The 24596-nt window shown below is 40.5% G+C and overlaps 1 protein-coding gene across 6 annotated transcripts in view; it reads left to right on the top strand.

Moving 5' to 3' along the window:
- Positions 1-24596, top strand: part of STOX2 (storkhead box 2) — a 70709-nt gene that overhangs the window by 23433 nt on the left and 22680 nt on the right. The window contains exons 1-2 of one of the 6 annotated variants that reach the window (XM_040063849.1): positions 2933-2981; positions 3117-3206. The exons of 1 other annotated variant lie outside the window; for it this stretch is intronic. In XM_040063849.1, coding sequence (XP_039919783.1) covers positions 3131-3206 — 76 coding nt within the window. In that variant the 5' untranslated portion in view covers positions 2933-2981; positions 3117-3130. Of the gene's footprint in view, positions 1-2932; positions 2982-3116; positions 3207-9473; positions 9575-14502; positions 14613-17181; positions 17293-21054; positions 21189-24596 lie in introns of those variants that run through there. 4 more of the 6 variants (XM_040063851.2, XM_040063854.1, XM_040063853.2 and 1 more) reach the window with 4 other exon arrangements.

The raw sequence follows: 24596 nt of genomic DNA, 5'->3' as shown, positions 1-24596 counted from the left end.
AGCCATTAGCTTTCCAATCCCTGTGTGGAACAGTTGAGTTGAAAACAGTTTCTATAAATGCTACATAAATTGAATTGATTTTTGTTTTTAAAATATTAACAAGGCAAAAAGAGGAGTGATTCTTAACCTTCAATCATTGTCTGATAATGAGAACCTGTGTGTGTGTGTGTGTGTGTGTGTGTGTGTCAGGGAGTGTATGTATATAAAATGGGGAAAACTGTTGGTAAGATAGAGCCTGTCCACTGTGGAATGAATAGTCCTGTCAGCAGTGAAGATGTAGGATGTTGTTTAGCATTTAGGTCACCTCTTTCTAGTGATTTGATGTTAATCCCTGTTTTCCCAAGACACTGGGAGAGCAATGGGCATTGCCTATCTGCCTCCCAATCATTGTGCCTACCAGAATCGCCAGAATGGTCCTGCCACAGTGGTAGGTGAAGTCCGTCATGATGTCTGCAAGGCGACACTCAGTAATGTTTGCCTGAGGGTTGTTCAAGACAAAGCTGGGTTACAGACCTGATACCTGTCATCACTAGGATGGGGAAAGGGAAAAAAAGGAAATGTGGGGTACCATATTCTCGCATGTCAGTTTGACTTGACTGAACAGTGTTGTAAGGGAAATGGTGTGCATTCGCTGTTGTGGCACATGTTCAATATGAATCACTGTGCTGGGGATGTAAGTGATACTTGTTTTATGAGATATTATGGAACTTTGAGGACTTGTTAAAAGCTGTGACTATAACTTGCTGATCTTTTTTTTTTTTTTTTTTTTTTCTTTCCCTGAGAACTGACACTTAGAGACTGTGAAACTAGCTTGATTTTGTTAACAAGTGAAAACACTGGAAGGAAAAAAAAACCAAAACCTTTTGAGTTTAATTCTAGCTGCTTGTACTCAGTTGTATTTTTCTTTAAATATGCCAAGTAAAGGATGTCCTAGTGCATGGAGAAATAGGGCTTCTCATTTCTAACTAAGCTTATATTCATTGTGTGGAGGTACAAGCTCTACTATGAAGAGAATGGGGTTCGTGGAGGTGAAGTGTAATACCTGGTTGTGTATTCTCAGCAGACATAGCCTGTGTAACTAAATGTATAACAAGCAATAGAGATTGGTAACCCATGGAGGCAACCACTGGAAAATTAATTTATCTCTCAGGTAGATTACATGCCTAGACTGGGAGAGATTATGGGTAGATATTAACAGGATTTTGAGCTGATTGCTGACACAGAGCTGATTCCCTTTCTTTCTTGACTTTGGACCTTAATTATACCCTGAAAGTGGAAAGTGGACCAAGAAAGGAAAAATATAAACCCCTCAAAACAATCCTACAGTCCCCATACCTCACCCACCCGCTCCAAACCAACAAACAAAAACCTGAAAACGACCAAACCTCCAACCCCCAAAAACGTTTTTGAGAATCAGCTTTGGATAGTGGCTTGTGGGAATGAAGTGAAGGTTCTTCTGCCTGGGAAGAATTCTGATTTTTTCCGTAAAGTGGGTAGAATTTCTTCCTCTCCACACCACCAGGTTATCCTGTGATTAGACATGCTGAGCAGCATTTGGAAACTGTGGTTTCCACCCTGCTTCCAGTTCTGCCATCTTCCAGGCCAGTGTCAGAGGCCTGTATCCAAACAGGTGCTTGGAAAATGTGTTCAGGATGCTCAGCCTATTTAGCAGTGGTTTATGTGAGCCATCCACAAAGGGCCATCCCTTCATTCCCAAAGTCAGGTGAAGAGCTTGTTAGTTCTGGCTCTTTGGTCTGGGTGCTGATGCCTGTTTGCTTGTAGGTCTGCCCTGGTCATAGATTTGGTTTGCTTTGAAGGAAAATAATTTTCCAGACACTGTCCCCTTTAAAATGCAGGGCTTCATAATGCATGGTGTCAGCATCTACTGAGAACCTGCTCGGGATAGGTCTCTCTCTCTCACTTTTTACTTTAATCTTTTGTTTGTTTGCCTTTTAGCTTAATTTTTTTTAAGTTGCATCCATTTCCATAAAGCTGTGGATGTTTTTTATTTCATGAGTTTAAAAACTGTCTCTATTTTTTCTTCATAACTGTTTAGATCCCTTCCTGCTCCTCCCCCCCCAATTTCTTAATTTTCCATCTCATTCTGGAAGAGCATTTTTCTCTTTCTTATTATATCGTGTGTGCTCTTTTGCTGTCCCCCATCACTATCAGCCCTCCCCCCATCCTTTCAGGCAGGGTAGAGCACATTTCTAATCACCTGTACTTTTTATCTTCTTTCTGAATCTTGAGCACAGCTTTTCTGATCTCTCTGTGTTCTGGAGCAGAACATGCTGGGTTGGGAACATGCAGGGTGAGGCTGGAAGTAAAATCACGGAAGCAATGATTGAGAGTTATCTTGAAAGTAAAAAGTTAACTTTGTGATTCATCATCTTCTTTACAAGAGCTGGAAGGTTCTTTCCATGTTTGTACATTTAAAGTGCTTGCATTTTGAATGAGCTCAGGAGATTGTTTGAAGATACAAGGTGCTGGGATGAGAGTTTTAAATGCATGGTTTGAGCACATTTATGAGCTTTGGAGTCTGGCATTTGTCATATCAAAACATTTAAATTGTTCTGGTTTTTTGGTTTTTTTTGTTTTGCTTTGGGTTTGGGGTTTTTTTCCTTTTTAAAAGGGTGCAAGGGGTTAGTCAGGGAATACGGATAATGGCTTTAACAAATGGAAATAGTTTGTATGAATAATTTCAGAAGCAGGTCCTCATTCAAGCATTATTAGAAACACAATTTAAATCACTTTCACCCTTATATTGTTGTGTACATCCTTTGGGTTTATAATAGAAGGTGGCACAAAGTTAACTCCCCTTATAAGGAATTCTCTTTCTAAAGATTTTGCATGGCAGCATCCAGCATATTCCTGAAAGATCGTAATTTTCTCTCTCTTTTTACTTTTTTTAATATTTTTTTCACATGCTTAGAGTTTACCTGGATTATCATGGCAGCTTTCTACAAAAGTACAAAATCCAGGTAGGTAATGCACAGGTTCAGGATGAAGTTTCTAGCTAAAATCCTTTTCTGCTTCTGAAAGTTTACCTGTGTCTCAATTTACTGCACTTTCAGAAAGCTGGTGCTGCTTTTTAATGGACATTTTATTTTTTTCAGCTAATAGCTGGTTAATGAATAGCCCTGCCTGTTGCAAGGTTACAAGAATGATGCATCCAATACAAGAGAGGCATGGGGACATTTCCAGTGGTATGTCTATCTTGTTTTGTGAGACACTGTTTATCATTAAATTGACATTTAAAACAGCTGGTGTTAGGTGCTTCACTTTGTGAGAGGCAGGAATTATGTCGCAGGACTTGTCTCTTTTACATCTTGGTAATAGATAATGAATATTAAATGATGCTATTAAGGATCTGGACTCCAATAAGAGGCAGTAGAAAGACTTGCAGAGTCTCAAGAAAGCTCAGGCATAAGATCACAAAAATGACAGACAAATGCCTGAATGTTGTGTCCAGGTTTCAAGAACCTGTCCACCAGTTGGATCCTCTCACAATGCTTATTATTGCTATTTGGTATGTTCACCAGCAGTGAGAAAATGACAGCTTTCATGGGCTTTGAGCATCGATGAGCTTTAAGACAAAAACACAGCAGATCCTTAAAACAGTTTGGGAGCTTTTGCCATGCAGCAACCAAAACTCTTTTTTTCCAGGGTATTTTTGTATACTTTAGAAATGGGTCATACAGAATGCTTTACTTAGTATGATTTGTTCACTTCCAGAAAGGTTATCCTTTCTGATCCCTGGAACATCAAAGTAGGAACAGAGAGCTGGCAGTCCCTTCCTACCTAAATACTTGGTTAGGTGCTCTGAATCTTATTCCCAGGAGCAAATTTTCTACTCCCAAGACTCCCACCTCATTCACTGAAGTTGCTTAATCTGCAGCATTGTACCAGGTCCAGCCTGACCTGAAAAACCCTGCTAGCTCCACATTCTTCTAGCAGCAAGAGCTTGACAGCAGCTGTGCTGCTGAGCTTGACAGTGTCCTTCTGGGCTGATAAGCAACTTGTATGGTGGGGAGGATGAAATCATGCTCTAGACAACATTGCCATTCTGGTTCCTTTGCTTGTGGCATGATGTTATCACTTCAGATTCAAGACTGAAATTAAAAATAAACATTTTCAAAGCAGCCCTGCTGCCCTGCAGGGGTTTGTCTTAATGCCTGCTCCTTTGTAGCCTGTCTTCCAGGTATTCAGATGCTTTTCCAGCTAACATCCTTCCCACAGCTGCCTTCAGGTAGGGGCTTGATTCTGAATATAGATGCGCTTGGGGTCTTTGAGTCCTGCCTCTTGCAGCTGCTGCAGGTGACCGTTAAACCTTTCCGTAACTGATCCGTTTTTAAACCAGATTTTGTCCCCACTCTTCCTCTTAGAAGACTGTGCCATTACTCACTGCTGTCATGGTTAGCAGCTTTGGTCTGAGTTCCAGTCTGGATTTCCTTTTCTGGCTGAAGTATGGTGTCTCCCCCAGTGCTGGCTGACTCGGATCCTTACAGTTTGTTCTGCCTAGATGCATAGTTTAGCTTAAAGAGTAGTAAACTTCTGTGGTGCAAAATTAGGTATTTTTTAAGGCTTACATATTAGCTTAGAAGAAGAATTTTTGAGATGGTCACATTAGATGCTGACTAAGCTTGTGGAGAGAATCTGTTCTATAGTATATCAGCTGTTTCCTTTTGGTTTCTTTTCAGTTTGTTTTCTCTGTGAGTGTGATGAACAGGATCTCTGTCTCAGACTTAAAATATTCCTGCTTTCTTCTTGAAACATTTCTTCAAGCTTTTTTTTTCCTTCATGCATGCATGAAGTACTTAATGCCCTCCATCTGCATGAAAATGTTTTGTATATAATTCTAAAAGCTCCCTTAGGACTGTAGACTTTTTTAAATGAAGCAATTTTTACATTTTCCACACAAATGGGCACTTGGGGCAAATGTCACTATAAAAATCTTAAGTATATTTATTAGTTATTTTCACTGGTTTTTTGATGGGGTTTTGTTTGTTTTTTTTCTTTTAAGACCTGCCTCTCCAGTCACAGTGGAAATTGCAAGTCAGAGAGAGTCAGCATGATTTATGTTACTAGCAGAGCAGTAAGGCGTTTGTAAGGCTGGGAAGGCAGACATTAATAAGAAAGAGAAACAATAGACAGTTTTCTCTGCTTCAGTCAACATGGTGCAGGTGTTGAGGCTGATGTAATGCTGTTGCTGCTTTCCTGCTCTGAGTTGTACATACATATTTATAAACACATGCAAGTCAATCAAGACTTGTGTTCACAGGATAAATTAATAAAACGCAGATTGAGATGCAGAACAAGGCAAAAATGCTTCAATCCTGCTCAGACTAAATGAAAGTTTTCATTTTAAATTAATGTGTTAAGATTCTCAAGTTTCACATGAGGAAATACATGATACTGGATATTCTTGTAAGGACATATGTTGAAACTTGTTTTATAAAATTTGAGGCTTGCATACAGTTGACTGGTAGACAGAGGCTCTGTTTTGTGGAGGTTTTAGGATTCTAAGGAAATTGTTTTCCGATTTGAAACAGAGCTCCAAAGTAGACAGATTTCGTGTGGAAGAAAATCCAAACCTCAGTATTTTTAGATCACATAGAACACTTAATTCCAGCAGGATGAGACTGGTTTGTTTCAAGTGTGACTGTTTAAATGTTTTAAATATTGCTCTACCTACTTCAGTCTTTTAGAACAAACTAATTTGAAGGGAGAGAAAGAAACACTTCTTTCAGGAATGCCATAACAGGAAGTTCTGACATTTGTCAAAATATTTCTCCCTCTTTCTAAAATTAATACGTAAAAAAGTATGGCTTTCTGATGCATTTTAATATCAGTGGAATTGTATTCTACACAGTAGGATGTCTGCCATTCATTATGATTGTGTCATCTGTGTTTTGGGGAGGTATTCCAGCAGTGGATGGAGAAATGCAGGATCCTGTGTTATTTTCCACTGGAATGGTCAGCATCTGGTGTCTAATAGACCATATTCCTTGGGAAGATCAGTTGTTGCAAGTGATGGTTTTTACCAGATCTTTGGAAGTACTGATGAAAATGGTTACATACTGTCTCTGTAAAGACAGCACTATTTTTAAACATATTCTTGGAATGTATGGAATGTGTGCTTGCTACTTATACCCTTGTTTATTCCAGCTGCATGTCCTTACTTTGTTCTTGATGGTCTGTTGGATATGACAAACAAAGCTTGCTTTTGCAAAACTTGCCCTTTGCAGTTGAAACCAGTGCTGATAGACCTGATCCTGGATGCAGTGAAAATGAATGGAATTTAGTAAGCCTTTATAAAGCCCTTTGAAAATTCCAGCTGTCACATGGACCTGCTGTCAGGATGGTGACTGTGTCAGTCATTTTAGTGGTGACTGGCTATATTGCCATGCAGTTTGTGATAACTGAGCGGTTCTTACCTATAACTGTCGGCTCCCAGAGCAGGAGCTCCTGCTTCTCCGCTGCTTGTGGCAGACTGCCTCCTACTTTGCCCTGAGACAGGATCCCCTCCATCTTAACAGGGCACTTTTTTTTTTTTTTTTTTTTTTTTTTTTTGGCAGGAGTAGCTTTCTGCTAGGTTAGCTCTGTTGTGCAGTTAGGAATCTATGATGAATGCTTTGACAAATGATGACTTGTCTATGCAAGGACTTTCATTTTCCTGTGAACAAAAGAGAAATACCACAGAATACCACCAGCATAGTGATGGATTCCTCAGGCCGTCTGAAGTAGCAATTATGATATCCAACAGTGTTTTCCTGATTTTCTTGTCAGGTTTTAGCACAAAAGAGTACATAATTTCTGTCATACATCTGACGTAAGCTTTTCAAGGATGGGTGTGTTTGGTCTTTTTATTTCCTGTTTAACCCTATTGCTCTCTTATAAATGAAAGATTTCTGTCATGGGAGATACCATTTTGCATAAACTATTCAATAAGGTTTTCTAGATACTTACATTTCAAAATAAAATAAATCTAAGCGGGCCAAACATATATGGCATGTACTAGGGCTATATAGGCATGCCAGAGCTCTCTCTGACCTGGTCAGCTCTGTTAAAATGAACCGAGTAACTGCTGAACCACAGTGTTCAACACTGACCACAAAAACTATGTGAATGGTCAGTGAGCTTTCCCAGATGGGCAGTGTGAATCTGATCCAGATACATTTCTGTTAGTTCCACTCACAGCACTGAATGCAGCACAGATGTCTCGAGCAGCTTTCCAACATCTTGACCATCCCTTTATTTGAATCAAAGGCGTTTTCCTGGTGCTGTTTAGGAACTAAACTAGCCTGCAGGAGTTAGTAGTGTAGCATGTGCTAGATCTGTCCCGGAGCTTTTCCTAATGGTTGGAAGAATCCACGTGTGCTGTTTGAGAAACTCTGGGAGTTCTTACTGATAAGTGTGGGGTCTCAAATTTGGTTCTTGCTGTAACTAATTTGCTTGATGATCATTGGTTCAGTTCAGGTTGACATTTTTAAACCAGCATCTGAGACGGGTAAGAAGTTGGAATAAAATGAGTGCCTAGTCTAGTTAATCTTTGCCATAATATTTTCTATTTAGCAGTGAAGGAGAAAAGAGCAAAAACATCTGTAAGCTTACAGCTTCAGAATTTTAGTATCTGGGCAAATCCTATATGTGGAGGTAGTAATTAAATGATTCCAGGATTTCAGTTAATAGAAACTATGTGGAGAAAGCTAAGGGATCCTTTGCTTAGATACTTCAGAAATATGTGAACATCAGATTATTTTGTTATTTTCTTGAAATGCAAACAAGATTCTTGATCAAAGTACACTGCAAATTGTGTCTTACCAGTGTTTGCCCAACTGTGTCCCAAGCAGTGAATTACTGTGACTGTAATACCACTTTAGCGTTCTTCTAAATATCCATCAGCTAGGTGCAGTTAGGCTGTGCATGTTGCTGATGCCTGAGGACCATGAGATACACCAGCCCTAAAAACCAAGATGTGCATTTACCCTTGTGAAGAAAGCCCTCAGCCCAGGTTCAGAGCAGAGGTCAAATTCATCCTCAGGATCCACAGCAGGCAACTATTGTTACCCTGTGATTTGCCTTCATAAAGTAATTCTGCTTGCTTTTGATGAAACCAAAGGAGATGGAGAGTGTGGTTTGATTTAGCTTTCTGATTTGCTCTATAGCTGTGCTTTTCAGCATGTGTGCTGATCACAAACCATATTTTGGTCATAGAACCTTCTGTATCCATTAAAAACAGAGGCAGTGGATCTTTCTATGCTTCTTGTGCAAAAACGCTTCCATTATTGTTGTCCCTTTAGACAATAGCTTCCTTCTAAATATAGGTGGCTAATCAGCTGAAGTTTTTGCACAACTTCAGATTCTACTCAATAGCTGCCAGAGAGGAGTATTTTGCTGTTGGTCCTTTGACCCCTTTAAACTCTAAAAAACAAAACAACAAAAACCTTGGATCAGTCATGAAGCCATCTTGAATTGAAAAGTTGCGTAAAACACTTGATGGGTATTTTGAAGTACTTTTGAAGTGGGAGGTGGATTTAGTCGTAGCGGCTGTTCAGATTTATTTCTGGCATCAGCAGCGCACGTCCCATCACACCACTGACCGCAGGGAGGCAGAGGGTTTTTCGTGCCTGTACTGCTTTTTTGGAGTACCAGGCCCAGGGTTTCTTATAAGGACAGAGGGCTCGTAGATGAATGAGATGGAAATCTGCTTTACCATCATGTAAAATCAACAACCTCAAACAAGAACACAAAGCCCCACGACCTTAAGGCCAAAGAAACCAATCAACACCTCCACACCTCCCCCCTCCCCCCCCTTTTTATTTTTGTTTCCGAGCTCTCTCTCTCTGGGATTTTGGCCGTTCCTGAGCGGCAGCAGCACACAGGGTGCATGTCCTGTGGGAGTTGCTCATGCATCCAAAATGGCTGGGACGTGGGTGGTCTGTGCTGGAGAACACTGCGCTGGGTTTTGTTGAAAATGTCGTGCAAAGGTGGGAGTAACGTCCCGTCTTCCGACCAGGCGCATATCGCTTTTTCTCCCTGTCTCGTGGGCCCTAAAGCGTTGGCAGCTTTCCGCGGAGGGTTCGGGAAGGGAGGTGTAGGTGTAGGAGCGGGCCCCGCGTTGCCATGGCGGCGGGCGGGCTGCGGCGCCTCGGCGCTGCCGGAGGTGCCGCTCGGTAGGTAGCGCGGGTGCCGGGCCGGGAGGGGACGGGACGGGCGGTCTTTCGCCGTTTGGCTCGGTTGTCCGCCTTGCCGCGCGATGAGAGCTTCGTCAGCGCTGCGCCGCGCTGCCGCCTCGCCGGCGGGCCGGTCGTACCGGCGGGGCAGCGCTTCCCCGGGGGGCGCGGGCGGTGCCTCGCCCCGGGCCCTCGGCGCTAGCGCGGGCCGGCCGCAGCGGGCCGCTGCCGAATGGGAGAGGAGCCTGCAGCGTTTCGGGTGCGCGGAGGCGGCCGCGGCGCCCCCGGCGCTGGCAGCGCTCGGCGCGGCTGAGCGCGGCGCTTCGTGGCTCACGGCACGGCTCGGCCCCGCCGCTCTCGACGGCCCGGGACGGCTGCGGAGCTTCGCGGCGAAACGAGTAAGTCGGGTTTATCCAAGCACTTCCTTTGAGGTTCTTTATTGCCGGTGCCGGAGGGCAAAAGAAACAACGTTTTTAAATAGGTTGCAAAATTTCAAAGCGTATTTTAAACACTGTGAAACATCTCGTTACTCCGTCTATGTTTCTTCTCGACGTTTTTAATGGCTGTCCTGCTGCAAAATAGAAATATAAATTTTCCAGACCGGTGGGTGAGACTCCTGGTGGAGCCTTGATCAGCTACAACAAATCTATCCAATGTTTTTTTCCAATTCTAGAATGGAAATTGGTATTAGTGCCTACACTCATAATGCTAGAAGTATCTCCTTCCAGCTCCTGTAAGCTGCAAGTAGGGCCTTAGTAAAAAATCTTCCCGAAGTTGCGAGATATTCTCACACTGTCAATTGCTTGTACTGGTTGCACCACAGGTCAGACTGAAAATTACAAGACAGGCTGTTTTTGGATTTTTAGATCTTAATCTTCAAATCTGGGACAGTCCCTGAGGGATAAATTATGCATACATAGTACACCTGATGTATTGGACCTGCTGCACATGTGAGATAAGACTATATGCATATAGCAGCTAGTTTCCAGACATGAGGCAGCCTGAGTTTCCAGGCATCTAGAAAAGTAGGTAATTACTTCAGAAATAGGGGAAAAGTCTGCATGTGCAAGCATGTATGGGTCACAGGATTTCTGTGAATAATGTAGTAATTCTGTTGCCACCTGGTATCATTTTTCCTTTCGTCCCTCCTTCCCCTTGCTAGATATTTCCAGACTTCCTTTTGTATTTTTTTTTCTCTAGTTACTTTTTGAAACTTATTACTAGCTTTGAACATTTGTGAATAAACTAACCAGCAGACTGCTTGAGGAGAGTGGTCTGACTGATGTCTACATTTGGAAAATCAAACGACTGAGGAGTCCAAAGCTATGAAAGTTGTTTCAGAATTCATCTCTCATGCAATAGCTCAGGAGGTAGCCTGTATTCCAATAGTTCATTCCAATAGTTAGGAGCTATAATGAAAACAATACCTTGTTTTACAGTATGATCAAAAAAACGGTGCATGCCAGACAAAGACCATTTACAACCCATTTATTTTCAGCATTCTCATAGTGCCAATTATTTGCAGTAAAACTCATCTCCTGACAGAGCAGCTTCTTAGTTCCCCTGATCCTGCAACAAAGTCATAATCCTTTATTTGTGACCTCATAGGCTGTTGCTACAGAGAATGCTGTGACATCAGGAAGCCAACGCTATGACTTCACTGTTGGTGGAAGCCATCGTTGAAGATAACCCACTCTGGAGGCCTGGGGGGCAGTTTATATCTTTTTGGTATTCTGCAAGTGCTTCCTAAGGAGCAGTATCTGGCAAACAGAATTGCATAATGTCTGTCTACCTAGGTGATGAATGAGACAATCAGAGGCTGCGTGTGAGGGGAAAATACATGGTGATTATGTTTTCAAGGTAATTTCTGCCCTTGAAAGAAGTTACGTTATCAGGAAGAAAACTGTCACTGGGAAGCTACACTAGGCTTTTGTATCCTCAGTCTCCAAAGATATCATGAAGAATACCAGAATTATATTACCTAAAAGCAAGAACTTCTTACTCTGTATACCTCTTAAGAATATAATTTTGTAACCCCCGAACTTTTCTTGGAAACACTAATTACATCAGAACTTCCATCAAAAAATGTTTGTCAGGAGCAAGGCACAAAGGACGTGGTAAATCACATTCAAACCCCTATGCCTTCAAACAGACTTTTAGGCTCTTGTTTGTAAACTGAAGTATGAAGGAGGTGTGTCCAAGACTTTCAGGTATATCCAGATATCTTACATGCCTGGATTCTTTTTACATTTGAGGGTGAGCTTTTGTGCCATGTTCCAGAAATGAGTGCCTAAAATTAGGCTTCTTAGTAAGTCTTGATTTTAAGAAGTACTGCAGCACTCAATGGAGATAAAGGGAAATGAAAATCTACATCAGTTTTGAAACTCAAGCTGTGACTATTATATTAGAAACAACATATGGCAATAGAAGCCACATTTGGCTCCTTTACTATCTCTGCCTTTTCCCATAACAGGAAGATTTTACAGAAACAGTACTTGCAACTCTAAATGTCAATGGTTATATACTCTTGAAGACTAAAGTTATCAGAACCCAGAAAAAAAAATACTAGTGGAAAGTTAATTCCTTTGTTTAAACATTTAGTCTTTGAACGCATTAGCGATCATATGATTGAACCACAGGAAGGCATGTGCTTGCCTGTAACAAAATTAGTATTTTATTTTTACTATTGATTATTCCATTTTTAACTGTCACCTTTTTATGCATAGTACAAAAGGTCATGTAGATGAATTTAGCAGGATTATGCATGTACTACCAACCCCATTGATAAAACTTCTGGAAGTTGTATAAGCTATATCGGGTTAAACAAAACACTCTTACTCCAGGCTATTTACATAGGTATAGTTACACTAAGATAGTTCTGACAGTAAATTAGTCTTTTTGACCAAAGCCCTGAGGTCAGTTTCTATCTTATCCCTGTTACACAGATATTCTCCAAATTATGTTCTGAGCATGTATCAAACTGGATACTGCATAACAAATCCATGTTGGAATAACTCAGTCAAATGCAGTGCCAGAAATGAAGTACCACAGTTTAAAGCAAAAATTCACACACGTTATGCTTAGGCTTTGCAGACCATGCAGGACACCCTTTGGGTAACTTCACATTTTCAAGTTCTTGTGGATTACACCATCTTTATATGAAACTACGTGTGCACGTGTGTTTTGAAGAGCTGCTCATAAAGCAGCAGAACACTTCTAAAGACAGTATTGTTGATGACATGCTTAACTGCTTTCACATGTTTCTGTTAAAGCTGCCCAAACAATTGACATGCTCCCTTAATGATGTTGTATGTGTTCTTGTTAGCATGCACACTACTAATTTGCTCTCCAACTTTCTTCACTGTCCTGCAAGCTCCCACCCTTCCCCTAGCTTTGATCTTTCATCATAAAAGCTTAGAAGCAGCCTTTTGGATATGAAGCTAAATGTTTCTCTTTAGCTATTCAGCCTGTTCCAGACACTGGGAGGGGAGGAGGTGTCCAAGGTGGTGTAGTACTATGCAGATACCCTTGGCAGGAGCCTGGTGTTCTGCTGGGGATGCTGCCTTTGCTGGGTCATTGGTACCTGGGCTCAGGCTTGGGGCTGCAGCAAAAAATATGCCTGGTTTTTTTGGCTTTTAATTGAGACTTTGAGTGGAGGTTTTCACTGAATCCTTTGTGTGGCAGGGGGTGAAGGTCAGCCCAGAAAACAAAACAAAGGCAAGCACCCAGTGGATGCAGAGCACATGCAGATCAGCTGTCACAAAAGAACTGTCCTTTGTTCACTTCTTTCTTCACTGATACATGCAGCTATTCCCACTTTGCTTATTCTGTAGATCCTTTTTTTTCCCCCAGCCTTCCTACAGCTGGAGGTACTAATTTTATTTCTTACCATTTGGTTATTATTTCTCCTTCCATTTATCCCTGCTAAGCATTTAGATTCTTTTAACAAGTCTTCTTTCAGAAGTAACATCTCAGATGCTTCATTGCTTGCTTTAAGAATCAAACAAAAATCAGCTCTTTCCTCGCATTTCCTTTTAACCTTTCCTGTGTTCTTTCTTATATTGTTTCTTGTTTTTCTCTCCTGTCTTCTTCTGCTGCTAATTCAATCTTTATAGCCTAGGTTTTTCTTTAGGTAGTGTCTATATCAACTCTTCAAAACTTGTAGCTAGTTGATAGAAAGAACAGCAGGGGTTTCAAAAAGTACATTCAGAATTACGTGCATGGCCTGTAGATGTTTCTGAAGGCTGGTCTGTGCAGCAGTTTCAGCCTCACAAAGGGGGTGGCCAGTTGAGAGAGGGCCATGTGCCATCCCCTTCAGCATGTGCAGTGCCATGTTTACTGATAATCAGAAATGCTTTGAAGCAGAGAGCCTTCTCAAGCTCTGGTTCTGACCGTGACATTTTTTACCTGTCTAAGTAGGAGGTGCCCTCAAGCCCATAAGATCTGGAGTTAAAGTACTGCCTGTGGAGGTTGCTTGTTGAAAGAATATGATAGTAACTAAAAGGCCTTTTTTCTTATGGCCAAGAATACGGAATTTGAACATGGTGACAAGATACAAGGAATTACTTCTATTGTTGTTTTAATGTGTGTTAGAAAATAATTATCTTGCTATGGCATAAAATGTAGTAATTCAGATCTTGGGTTTATATATCCCCTATGCTTTGATCTCAGCATTTTTTGATACGTGATTTTTTTTCTCACTGTCCTGTGGTTACTTGTGGAATCTGTTAAAAGAAATTATCTTGATTGTCCTTTTGCTAGCCTTCAGTTTAGTTCAGTTAAAGGTGAGATCATCATCAGCTCCTGAGATCATCTCAGGAGCTTGATATCCTAGTTTAGGTCTCTCTATACTGAATAAGAGGGCAAAGAGACAACTATTTTTATGTGCTCTCATCTTTCAGAAAACTGGGTCATAGCGACACTCAGGGAGCACAAGAACTCCACGCTCTAGTGCTTTATAAATGCTTGGTGAAAGTCCAAAAGAAAAGTCTTGTCAAGCTCAGTTCAGTATAGAGAGGAGAAAAAAGAAGGATGGGCACTTCTGGGCCCTATAAATTGTTAACGGTGCTTTGTGCAGCAGGGATCAATACCAAATGTTTGGGGTTTAATAGCTATATTAAAAATCTGAAGGATAGAATGGATAATGAAGTGGTAACACTGTCTGTCAGATCGCAGTTGTTCAGGTTCATTAAGACTGCTGAAGAGGATTTCAGAAGGGACTAGCGACAGCTGAGTGAAACAGCTGAGCAATTCTGCAGAATAGTGACATCAGCACTGTAGTATAAAGCAGTGCAGTGGGCACTGACAAAATAGTGCTTAAATTTGTGCTTTTTTATAGGAGCATGGTCTCTGCATGTTGGTGGAGTCAGTGGTGAATGCATTAGATGAGTCAGGAGTGGTAATTAAAAGTCTGAACCTACCACTGTAAATGAGGAGGTACGTAAGAAGTCATGAAAGAGAGGCTGCTCTGTGAAATGGGTAATTTTATCCTTTTGGATAGTGTATTTGGTTTTATGGCTCATGTACATGGCAATTTTCAGATTCCTGAAATTTCATTTAAAAATGATAGAGTAGTAGGTGGAGAGGTATTACTGTTTTACTAGCAGTAGTAAAACATCTGTTGTAGGTTTTAGTTTACTGCTTCCTGTAAATAAGTGCTCAGTAAAATTCAAAAGTAAAAAAAATCGTGAAACAGACAGGAGGAAATATTTCATCCAGGGAGTTGTTTAATTGTGGGAACCTTTGGTTCCAGGTACTGTCATTTATTTGGGGAGGTAGGTTTTGGTTGATGCATTTGCTGATAGTCATGTTCATTGGGATAAAAAGTCAAGATATGCCAGTCCCTGAGGATCTCAAAAGAACTGTTTCTGTCTGGAACGAGGGCATTTCCCTTTAAGGTGCAGTATACACCAGTGGCAATGTGTGCAGTTGGATTTCTAATGCTTCCTCTAAGATGATTGATGAGCATGAGAGAGGCAGCATATTTGGTGTGCTGCTGAACTGTTGTGCCATGGTGTTTCCTTTGTTCCCATCCTCACAGCTAATCCTCACACAGGTGAGACCAAAGGACAGAAATTGAAAGAATTTTGAACCACTGTGGGAAGCAGGGGTCGTTGCACCTACCTCACACAAGCAGAGCATAGGGGCAGAATATATTAGTGTAGCTTCTTCATGTATTGAGGTGTAAAATATTTCAATTTCACTTTAAAGTACATCTTCTTAAAGGTAGTTCAGCCATATTGGAAACTCTGCTTTCGACCACAGGGAAAAAAATGACCCAGTAAACTCTTAACTGCTAAGTCTTTGGAGCATCTAACCTTTTCTTTTTAAAAGCACTTTGGCACTAATTTAATTGATTCCATGCCTGGCCTTTTCATCAGTTCTCTCCTAGCCAGGAAAAACTGGGCTGTTAAAGCCTGCTGCAGTACCATGGGACTTGTGTTCAGTGTTGCAGGTTCTTGTTTTAACCTGATGTTATCTGCCAGTCATCACTATTGGTTTGAAAAACTGTAACCACTGCAGTACTGTCTTTGGGCTGAAAATCTTTTAATGGTTACAGCAGTCAATGTAAGAGAGAGAGCGCAATATGTCTTTGGGTTGTGTTGCTAATTATCACTTCACCTTTCAAGAATTTTTATCTTCTGACTAGATTCTTGCTGAATGTTTGCTGCAGCATCTCCAGCCACACTGCAAATGTGTTCTGGCTGAAACTGAAGAGGGTAGTGAAGAACATGTGGTTAAGATCTTCAACAGCCATGTTTTGTGCTTTCAGCAGTGTTCAGAAAGGAGTATTTATATATGTGTTTTTAAAATTTCCACCCTAAAAGAAAACATATAGGTTTATCTTTGTTAGGTTTTGTTTCTTTTGTTTCTCATTTGCTTACTTTTGCCAAACCTCCTCTAGTGTCAGATTTTTTAAATGCTTCTATCTTTCCTTGCATTTGCTGTTTGCTGCCAGAGAACAGGCAGGCTTTGTTTTTGAGGGGGTGGGGTCTTTGTGTGGTTGATTACAATATAGCATTAACGTTAGTCAAATTAATTTGATAGTAGCAGATTTCTATGAAAAAGCCCCAAGCGCTCCTCCCTTCTCATTCTGTGGTCCTAGCGACAAAATATGTTAGAGAATTCTTCTGTGTGCTTTAAAATATCACATACTTTCCAGTGGGCTGCAATTTAAAGAAGCCTCATTCAGTAGTTGCATTCTAAAAGGACACAATTGTTTTACCTAGTGGGCTTTTTGAGGGAGGGGGTTGCACTTGGTTCTCCTGTAAAGACTTGAGGTTTTCATTCAAATGCTGTTTCCTGCGTGGTTGTAATAGCAAGTGTCACACAGGGTAACGATTGTGTCCTGCGTTAGGTAACAAAGCATTATTTGTTTTTCGTCTTAGGTTTTGAGATTCTTTTTTAGAATGTGATAAGCAGAGATGGTTAAAAATGGATAACAGCTGAGAAGAATTTGATGGTCAAAGATCCTTAATCATATCCACAGAGTGAGCTGTTAAATATCGTGGACTTGGGAGTCAAACCTAGGAATATTCGCTTCAAACTCACTTGCAGTCAGCATAAAAAGGGAAATTGAAACTGCTTGCCCAGTTGTAGGATGACAGCGAGCCACCAGTAAAATACAGTTGTGGGGAAAAAAAGCAGGGTATAAAGCAGGGTATTTCCACTAAAAGTAAAGAAATTCCAATTTCCTGGAACCCGATGCAGGTGGGAGGTTAGCTGGAACACTAGAATATGCTGCAGAATTCTGGTTGCTTTTAAAGGAAAGTTATGTAAGTTAGAGTAAATGTAGAGGAGTCCTCTAACATGATTAAAGGGACAGGAAGGGCAGACTTACAAAAGAGCACTAGAAGAGTGTGATTTTTTTTAAATCCAGTGGAATGAGATCTGAAGGAGAGGAGGTGTGTTCTCTGCTAATAAATTGGGGTCTAAGCAGCAGGAGTGAAAAAAAAAAAAAAAAAAAAAAAAAGAGAGAGAGAGAGAAAGGATATTTAGCTCCTAGACAACATTAGCACAAAAACAGATGGGCATTACTTGTTGGGATTTTAGTGAACTTAATACCCTGATCATGTTTCCTCTTGTGATTTCTTAAAGAACCAGGAGATTTGTTCAGGTAAGTCAAGTGGAATTTATTAGCATCCTGCAAATAAGCTGTTGTTAGTGGAGCACTAATACGTCAAAATTTCTAGAATTAAGTCATTTCCTAAAGAAATGAAAGTGTAAGTTAGTATTTTTCTGATGTTCCTTAATCTGCTTTCTTCTGAGGCCACAGGGTTCATGGGCTGTGTTCCTAGTGTAGTGCCTAGGTGGTTCCTGTTTCATGAAGCTGGTTCTTGTAAAGGTGAGCATGATGACCAACACTGAAATTAGCTCAGTTGGTTGGAACATAACTCTAGTAACACCAAGGTTGCAGATTTGGTCTCTTTATGAGCTATTTCCTAGTGCTGGACTTGATGATCCTTGTGGGTCCCTTCCAACTCAGAGTATTCTATGAACCTGTGGTAGGCAACTATGGTCTCTGCAGCTACAATTGCTGAGCACTGATGGCTGATTTTAACCTCTGAAAATCTGGGTAACCAGTACAGGCAAGACAGAATTGTGCTTTTGATAACCTTCTTGGCTTCTTTTGACCATGTTCTTTTTTAAGCTTTTTTGTTTTCTGTCATGTTATCACGTGTGTGGGTGTGTGTGTGCATGTCTCCATTTTAGCATATTCCTTTCCTTCTCTTGAGTTTCCCTCTAGGGATCAGGAAAGGGCTGTGCCAAAGGAATGGAATACCAGGCCCTGACTTGGGAGGACTGAAGGATAAAGGCAAGCTAATGTAGAGTTTGACAGAGGAGTGTGTGCAAAGAAAGAAATTGGGATTTTTAGATCGTCTGCTTCCTCAGTGTGTGATGGAGATTGATGTTAGACTATACTGTATTTGGTACTTGTCTATTCAGATGCACGTGCATGCATGGAGAAATTTGTGGTGTGTTTGTACTGTACACCATCCATAAGGCAGCTTTTGTTTTACTACCAACTTCTTTTGTGCCGTGGGGGGAGATGTGGGATGGAGAAACAGAGTATCTGCCCTGGCTGGGGAGTGCATGCGGTATTTTGGCTAGGCCTTTCTCGTGTGAGGCCATGCTGCTGTAACATCACTGATGATGGCAGCACTGGTTTGTCCATCAACTTCAGCTCTTCTAAACATTCTTATTTATATTTTCCCCACTGCTGGTCTCTCACTTTTTCCCTCCTCTATGCTTGAAGTATCAGGTACTTCTTGCTGTTGTTAATACTGAATAAAGGGCTGTGTACTGGTGCTGTAAACTGATAAATTTGAGTAAAGGCATGCCTAGGTGCATGCACACGAGATGTCTGCGCACCCTGGACACATGTGCATGCTTGGTGAATTCCAGGTATCCATAAGGCATCACACATGCAAGAGGAATTGTCTCACTGAAAGAGCTTGCAGCAGTTGTATTTTTTTAGTCTGTTCAGAATAGTTGAGTTGGTCCTGAGCATATAATATGGGCTCAAGTGCTAGAGAACTTTGTTAGAGAGAAAAGATATTCAGGCTGCAGTATTACCTTTAGCGTTAGTTGCAAGACTACTGCAGCAAGAACTTGTGCATGGCTGTGAAAACAGTGCGGCGTGCGTGAGCCCGTTTAGCTTTGCATGAGTGTTGTCTGGTGCGAAGGGGAAAAAGATTTGAGCTGTTTTTACTTTCAGTAAGTGCTTGTTGTAATTCACTTTTTTCTTCACGGAATGGGTTTTGTTGCTGTACAGTGGGTGTGTACTTAGCAGACAACCAGAGTTTCCGAAGGACAGTCCCTGGGGACCCAAAACGTTGTAAATGCCAAGTTGGATTCATTAGAGGTGTTGTGGCTGATGCTGCAGCTCCAGGGAAAGCAAAAATTCCGTAAAGCTCAAGGAAGATTTCCTGCAAGGAGGCCTTTCAGGGAGCACAGAAGTTGTTGACTGTGTATATAGCAAGCCCCCAGCTTTTAATGTTGAGATTATGGCTACCAGTGTGGCAAAGCATCCTGTCACCGTTACACTTGTAAATTAATCCTGTGTATGGCTTTGCTGCATAACAGCCACCACAGACCTGTAAGCAAAAGTGATGTTTGTTAGTTGTATTTACTAACCAGATATTTACTTGTCCTTATGAAACACACAGACCTGTTTTAGGCTTGGTTGGACTCTTTCACTGCCAGGGTTGTTGCAGGGCCATGAGGGTGGTGACTTTTGTATTTCATTCAGTCCTAAGCACCTGGTGTGTTCATTTGGGGAAACATGTAGGAGAACTGCCTGTTCCAGCATAGTACAGGTGAGTCCTAAAGTGTTGTGTTTCAAAATTTTGTGGATTATGTGCCTTCTATGCTTCAAACTATTTCAGAATGCTTGGAATGTAGGAACCTTTAAAGAAGTGCTTTGTGGCAAAACTTCCTTTTTCTTTTTGCACCTCCATTTTGGCATATTGGTCTGATTTTGACGATTAGGTCATGACTAGAAATAGTTCTTTTTCAGTAAATGCAATTTTAAATGTTTCCTTCTTTTAAAAGAAAATCTCAGAACAACTAAAAATGTTCCTCTGAAACAGCAGCATCTTGTCTCCATCTCATACACTATTCCTATTTCTTCTGTGTCTTCCTGATACTTTACCTTAGCATATCCTTACCAAGCAAAGGAAAACCTAGCACTAGGAGTGAGATCCTGACACAGTGACCTCGTTCTGAGCATTACCTTCTTTGTCAGTGGTAGCAGAAGCTGAAGCAGCTCTGCTGGCCCTCGGCACTTGGAGCAGTTTGACATTTTCTGTCTGGCATGGTTTCAGGGCTCACTTTGTTTTATGCCCAAATGGTGAATGGGATAATGAAAAATAAGCTTACAAGAACTTGTCCACTGCTTCTAATTTTTTGATTAACAGTTTGCAGCAGCACAACTTTGATCTAGTGTACAGCAGAGCTGCTTGTTACATTTAGATCTGCAGCGTTCTTCAGGACTGACAAAAGAGAGTAAATCTTTCTTTTTAATTAATAGACCTAAAACTGATAAGTGTCATGATAAAGAGTGAATAGTTAAAGAAAATACTGCTCTGTGTAAGTATCTGTATGCCCACATATGTCTGTGCTTTTAGGTTTCTGTGCATAGGGGGAGTTGTGCATTACATCAAGAAGATGTGTTAAGGGTGATTTTTTTTATGTTGACTAGAGGGTTAAAGCTTTAACTTGCCTTTGCTAATGCATGTAAATAGCTTTCTTGTCCACTTAATGAGAAGGCTGGCTTGTTATCCTGTACAATGCAGCTGGGCACTGTTCCAGAAGCATAGGCACTTCATTTCAAAGACAAAGAAGCCAGCGCAGACACGGGGAGAAACCTGGAACATTGCGCTGTGGATTTTTTCAGAGCGATGACTCATTTCAGTTCACAAAGGATTCTGGGCAGGGTAGTGAGAAGTCAGGTTGGCTGATCCATTCCTATGACTTCACTTTGCAGAGAGCCAGGGAGAAGAGGAGTGACACTGCAGAATCCTGAGGCACTGCAGTGGAGAGGTGCTTTGCAAAGACTGTGAGTGCCTTCGAAACGGGGTGGTATCAGAACGTGATTGCAGCCATTCCATGGAAGCAGGGCAAAGAGAGAGAGATGTTTTCAAAACACTGTGTGGGAGTTATATTTGTAGTCCCTTTTATCTTCTCCACCTACTCTGTAATTTCTTAACCATTTATTTCTCATGCTTATGTGAGAATTGTGTGAAATAGTGTTCATTTCAGTGGACCTGCATAGATAACTGAATTTTTTTCTTCAGTATGCCCCTATTTCCTGCTTTAAGAGGTGGGTGTTCAGCATATTAATGCTTAAAAGCATGCTTTATTTTTCTTCTTTCAGGTCCTGTGGCACTGACCTATGCTGCATTCAGCCAGCTTCCACAGTGATATAAAGCCCCAATATGCACATTGTTGTTACATCACAGCTTCTCTGGATACTGTACTGGAGCATGGAACCAGACCATAGGGGTTCAGGTAAGTCCCCCTTTTTTAACATATTGTGTGCCAGGAATAGAGACATGAACATTTATTAAAAAATGCATTTTAAAAATATTGTTTGGGGAAACACATTCTAAAGCACACAATATATTAAAAAAAAAAAATACAGTCCCCCCCCACCTCCTTCCCAGGATAAGCAGCAGTACCGAAATCTCTTCAGCTGAATCCTCTGGGAAAGTTCCGTGCTCCAGCAGAAACTTTTTATGATCATAGTTGTAACACGTGCTGGGATATCACTTTGGATCAGGAGGCAGCTGGCCACAGGACATGAACAAAGAAAAGGAAAATTAAATCACAGGAAATACACAGGATGAATGCATGTAAGACGAGTCTGCTGACTGTGGGTAATTTAGCACCTGTTTCTGAAAGTTAGTGCCGCTTGGTAAACCTGGAGATCATGATTTTAGCTGGGTCTGAATGATTAAAAAGATCAATTTACACAGTTGAAGTTAATAACTAGTAAGGAACTAGATCTCTGTTTAGGTTTGTTATATTGGCTATACTACGTGTGACGTGTTTTCTTCAGGCTGTGTAGATTTGGAGTGATCATATTCTTGGGAGTGTTCATTAATTGTTTTGGTGGGTGTGCATTTCAGAGATGCACTAACTTGCTGGTTAGTGAATGAATGTGTTACTGCATTTGTTGAGCCTTTGTTTAAGCTGTTCTTACATAGGAATAAATGGAAAAATCTTTAATGTATTTTTTTATTGTTGTTATCAGTCCTGTAATATGTGTAGCTTTCCAATAAACACAACCTGCAGCTTTTTTCATAAAATAGTCCAGGAAATGTAGCTTAAAAGGAGGCTTTAGGCTATGTCTGGAAACAGCACAAGCAAGTTTCTGATTTTGCCAGTGAAATGTGATCTTTTCTGTTTTAGCATGCTCGTGCAGATTCAAGGTATTTCATAGTAGTCTGGTTAATACCAAAGAAATCTGCATATTCTTCCTTTTCTTTCCTTTAGTTCAATCAAATGGGGACGTCTAACTTAAAATGGCAATCATATATCCTTGTTGTGAATTCACATCAGAATAGGTTTGCTACATTAATGTAAGTACTCCTTGATTAGCATAATTCAGTCAAGTTGGGGTTTGGGGCAAAAAGGGGTAATTGTGCAGCCCGGGCCAGACATGTACCTTCTTCAGCATCTGTCCCTTCATTAAGTAAATCTGAAACTGTACTTTCTGTAGAAGAGACTTTTTGCTTTCAGTATTATTGGGAAAAAAAAAAGATAATATTCTAGGTCTTCCTTTGCCCATTACAAGTAGTTTTGTTTAAAAATGACCTTTCTGTAGTTCTTCCCAGGGTGGAATCATAGGCAAGTGTTGGTCAGAAGAGGCTGTTGGCAAGAAATTTTTTGTAGGGGATTTCTGTTGCAACCCCTGCTATAGTCATGAGATGCCATGAAGTTACTGTGCTCTAGCTCCATGTTTTCTGATTAATGATGTCGTTCTGTAAGCAGCAAAAGTAGTGAAGTCAGGTTTCCCTTGATAAGTGTTTTTTGACTGGATTCTGTCCTATCTAGTGGGAGGTTGCTATGCCTGAAGCTCTGTATAGACGAAATGTGTAGCAAACACTTGTTTTAGAATCGCTGCTCTTGTCTAGTGAGGCTCAATCTCCCTGACACATACAAACACACAGGCTGTGATTGTGCAAGCCTCATTTTCTGTGGAAACCAGGCTAAAAATTATGCTTAAAGATTGTCTTGAGCCATAAGAAACAAAATATTAAAAAGGTGTTGAGAGTCTGAAGAAGTGAAACTGAGCTTTGACTTCCTGTAATTTACAGGAAGTCAGAGTGTGAATCAGATGGTCTCCTCCCTAATTCAGAGAAATAGGCTATATAAATTCTAATGTAGTATGATTCTGCACTGTAATTTCTTTAATTCATTCACAATGGTTTTACTGAATTGGTTCCATTTATAAGTCAAGAGGTGATTTTTCAAGTAATCTCTATGCAAAGTTCATGAGACAAAGAGTTTGACTTCCAGGTTACTTTTTTCCCAGCAGTAGAATCACTAATAAAAATTCTGTCATAGGTAGGTAGTTGATAGTTTAATTACTGATACATGGTACAGAATGTAGTCTTCCTCATTTTCTCCCAAAATGGTGTTACCCAGGCTTGCAGAGTACAGACACACTAGATACACTGACAGAGGAAAAGTTCTGGGTGGTATGGGTTCAGGATATGGGAATTTTTATCCCCAGCTATGTTAGACCGTCAATGTCTCATCTATATGCTAAGGATAATTATGGTTCCCAATTTTTCAGAGCGTTTGAAAACCACTGAAGAAAAGTGCTATGTAAGAGCTAAGTGTTTATTTTATGTGCTACATAATCTTTTGTTCTAAGTAATAAAAATAATTTTTCCCCCCAGGCTAGTGATACAAATCCCCAAGGCACAAATAAGTACAGTTCCCGTTCACTGTTTCTTATGTGCTTAGACATTCTTTAAAATTGAATGTCACTTAATACAAGAAGTCTAGAAAACTTTTTTTTTTTTTTTTTTAAATTATTTAGAGAGAGGTTTGGAAAGACATTGCAGAAACAGAGCTGAAGCTATATATATATACACACATATATATATCATATTTAAACAAAACATGCAGTCAGCTGGTGAAAACTGCTCTCTGAGCTCCAGTTTTCATTTAATTATTTAATTGGGAACACAAACATATGAAAGTTGAGGCTAGTAATTTGATTTCAAAAGAAAGCTGCTTGAGACAAGCATCAGTCAGAGCTAACAGGAGCCATATGCTAGATGTTTTATGTAAGTGATGTGGTCTTCAAAAAATAAGGAAAAGCCTATTTGCTTTTTTTTTTCCTTTGAGCAGATCTTTCCTAAAGAAGTTGTAGTAAACCTTCTGTTCAATAGCCTAACAGTATTTATGTGCGTAATTGATGTTAATGCATTATATTATCTTGTAGATGCAAGATATTTGCTGTTACTGTGCATCAAAGGAGTTTGTTGACTTAACTATAACCACAGAATGTGTGGTTATTTCCCAGAGCCACAGGACAGTCAAGATAAAATCTGGCAAATGAGAGCTTCCCTGAGTAAGGGGAGTTTGGCTTTCTGTCACTAGGTCTGCTCAAAATATGTGCTAGCCTTTTTTAGAAAAGCGCTAGTAACTATCTCCAGCAGACAGTTATGAACAACAAGCTATGGGAGGTCGTTCTATCACAGCAGAGGTGAAACGACAGTTTCCTTGTCATAAAGAAGAAGGTTGAGGAGCACTCAGTGGAAAAGAATAAGGCTTAACTCACAATATTCCCTAACAAACAAGAAAGGCCCTCACATAAACCAATATTTGTTAAACATTTCTATTTCATTTAAAGCCATTTAAATTATGATTTTATGGGCAATTATAGTATTCTCTGTAGTT

This window comes from Hirundo rustica, chromosome 5 (genome assembly GCF_015227805.2).
Source record: "Hirundo rustica isolate bHirRus1 chromosome 5, bHirRus1.pri.v3, whole genome shotgun sequence".
NCBI lineage: Eukaryota > Metazoa > Chordata > Aves > Passeriformes > Hirundinidae > Hirundo > Hirundo rustica.
The sequence above is the reverse complement of the archived record's forward strand: the minus strand, read 5'-3'. Positions and strand labels throughout refer to the sequence as shown.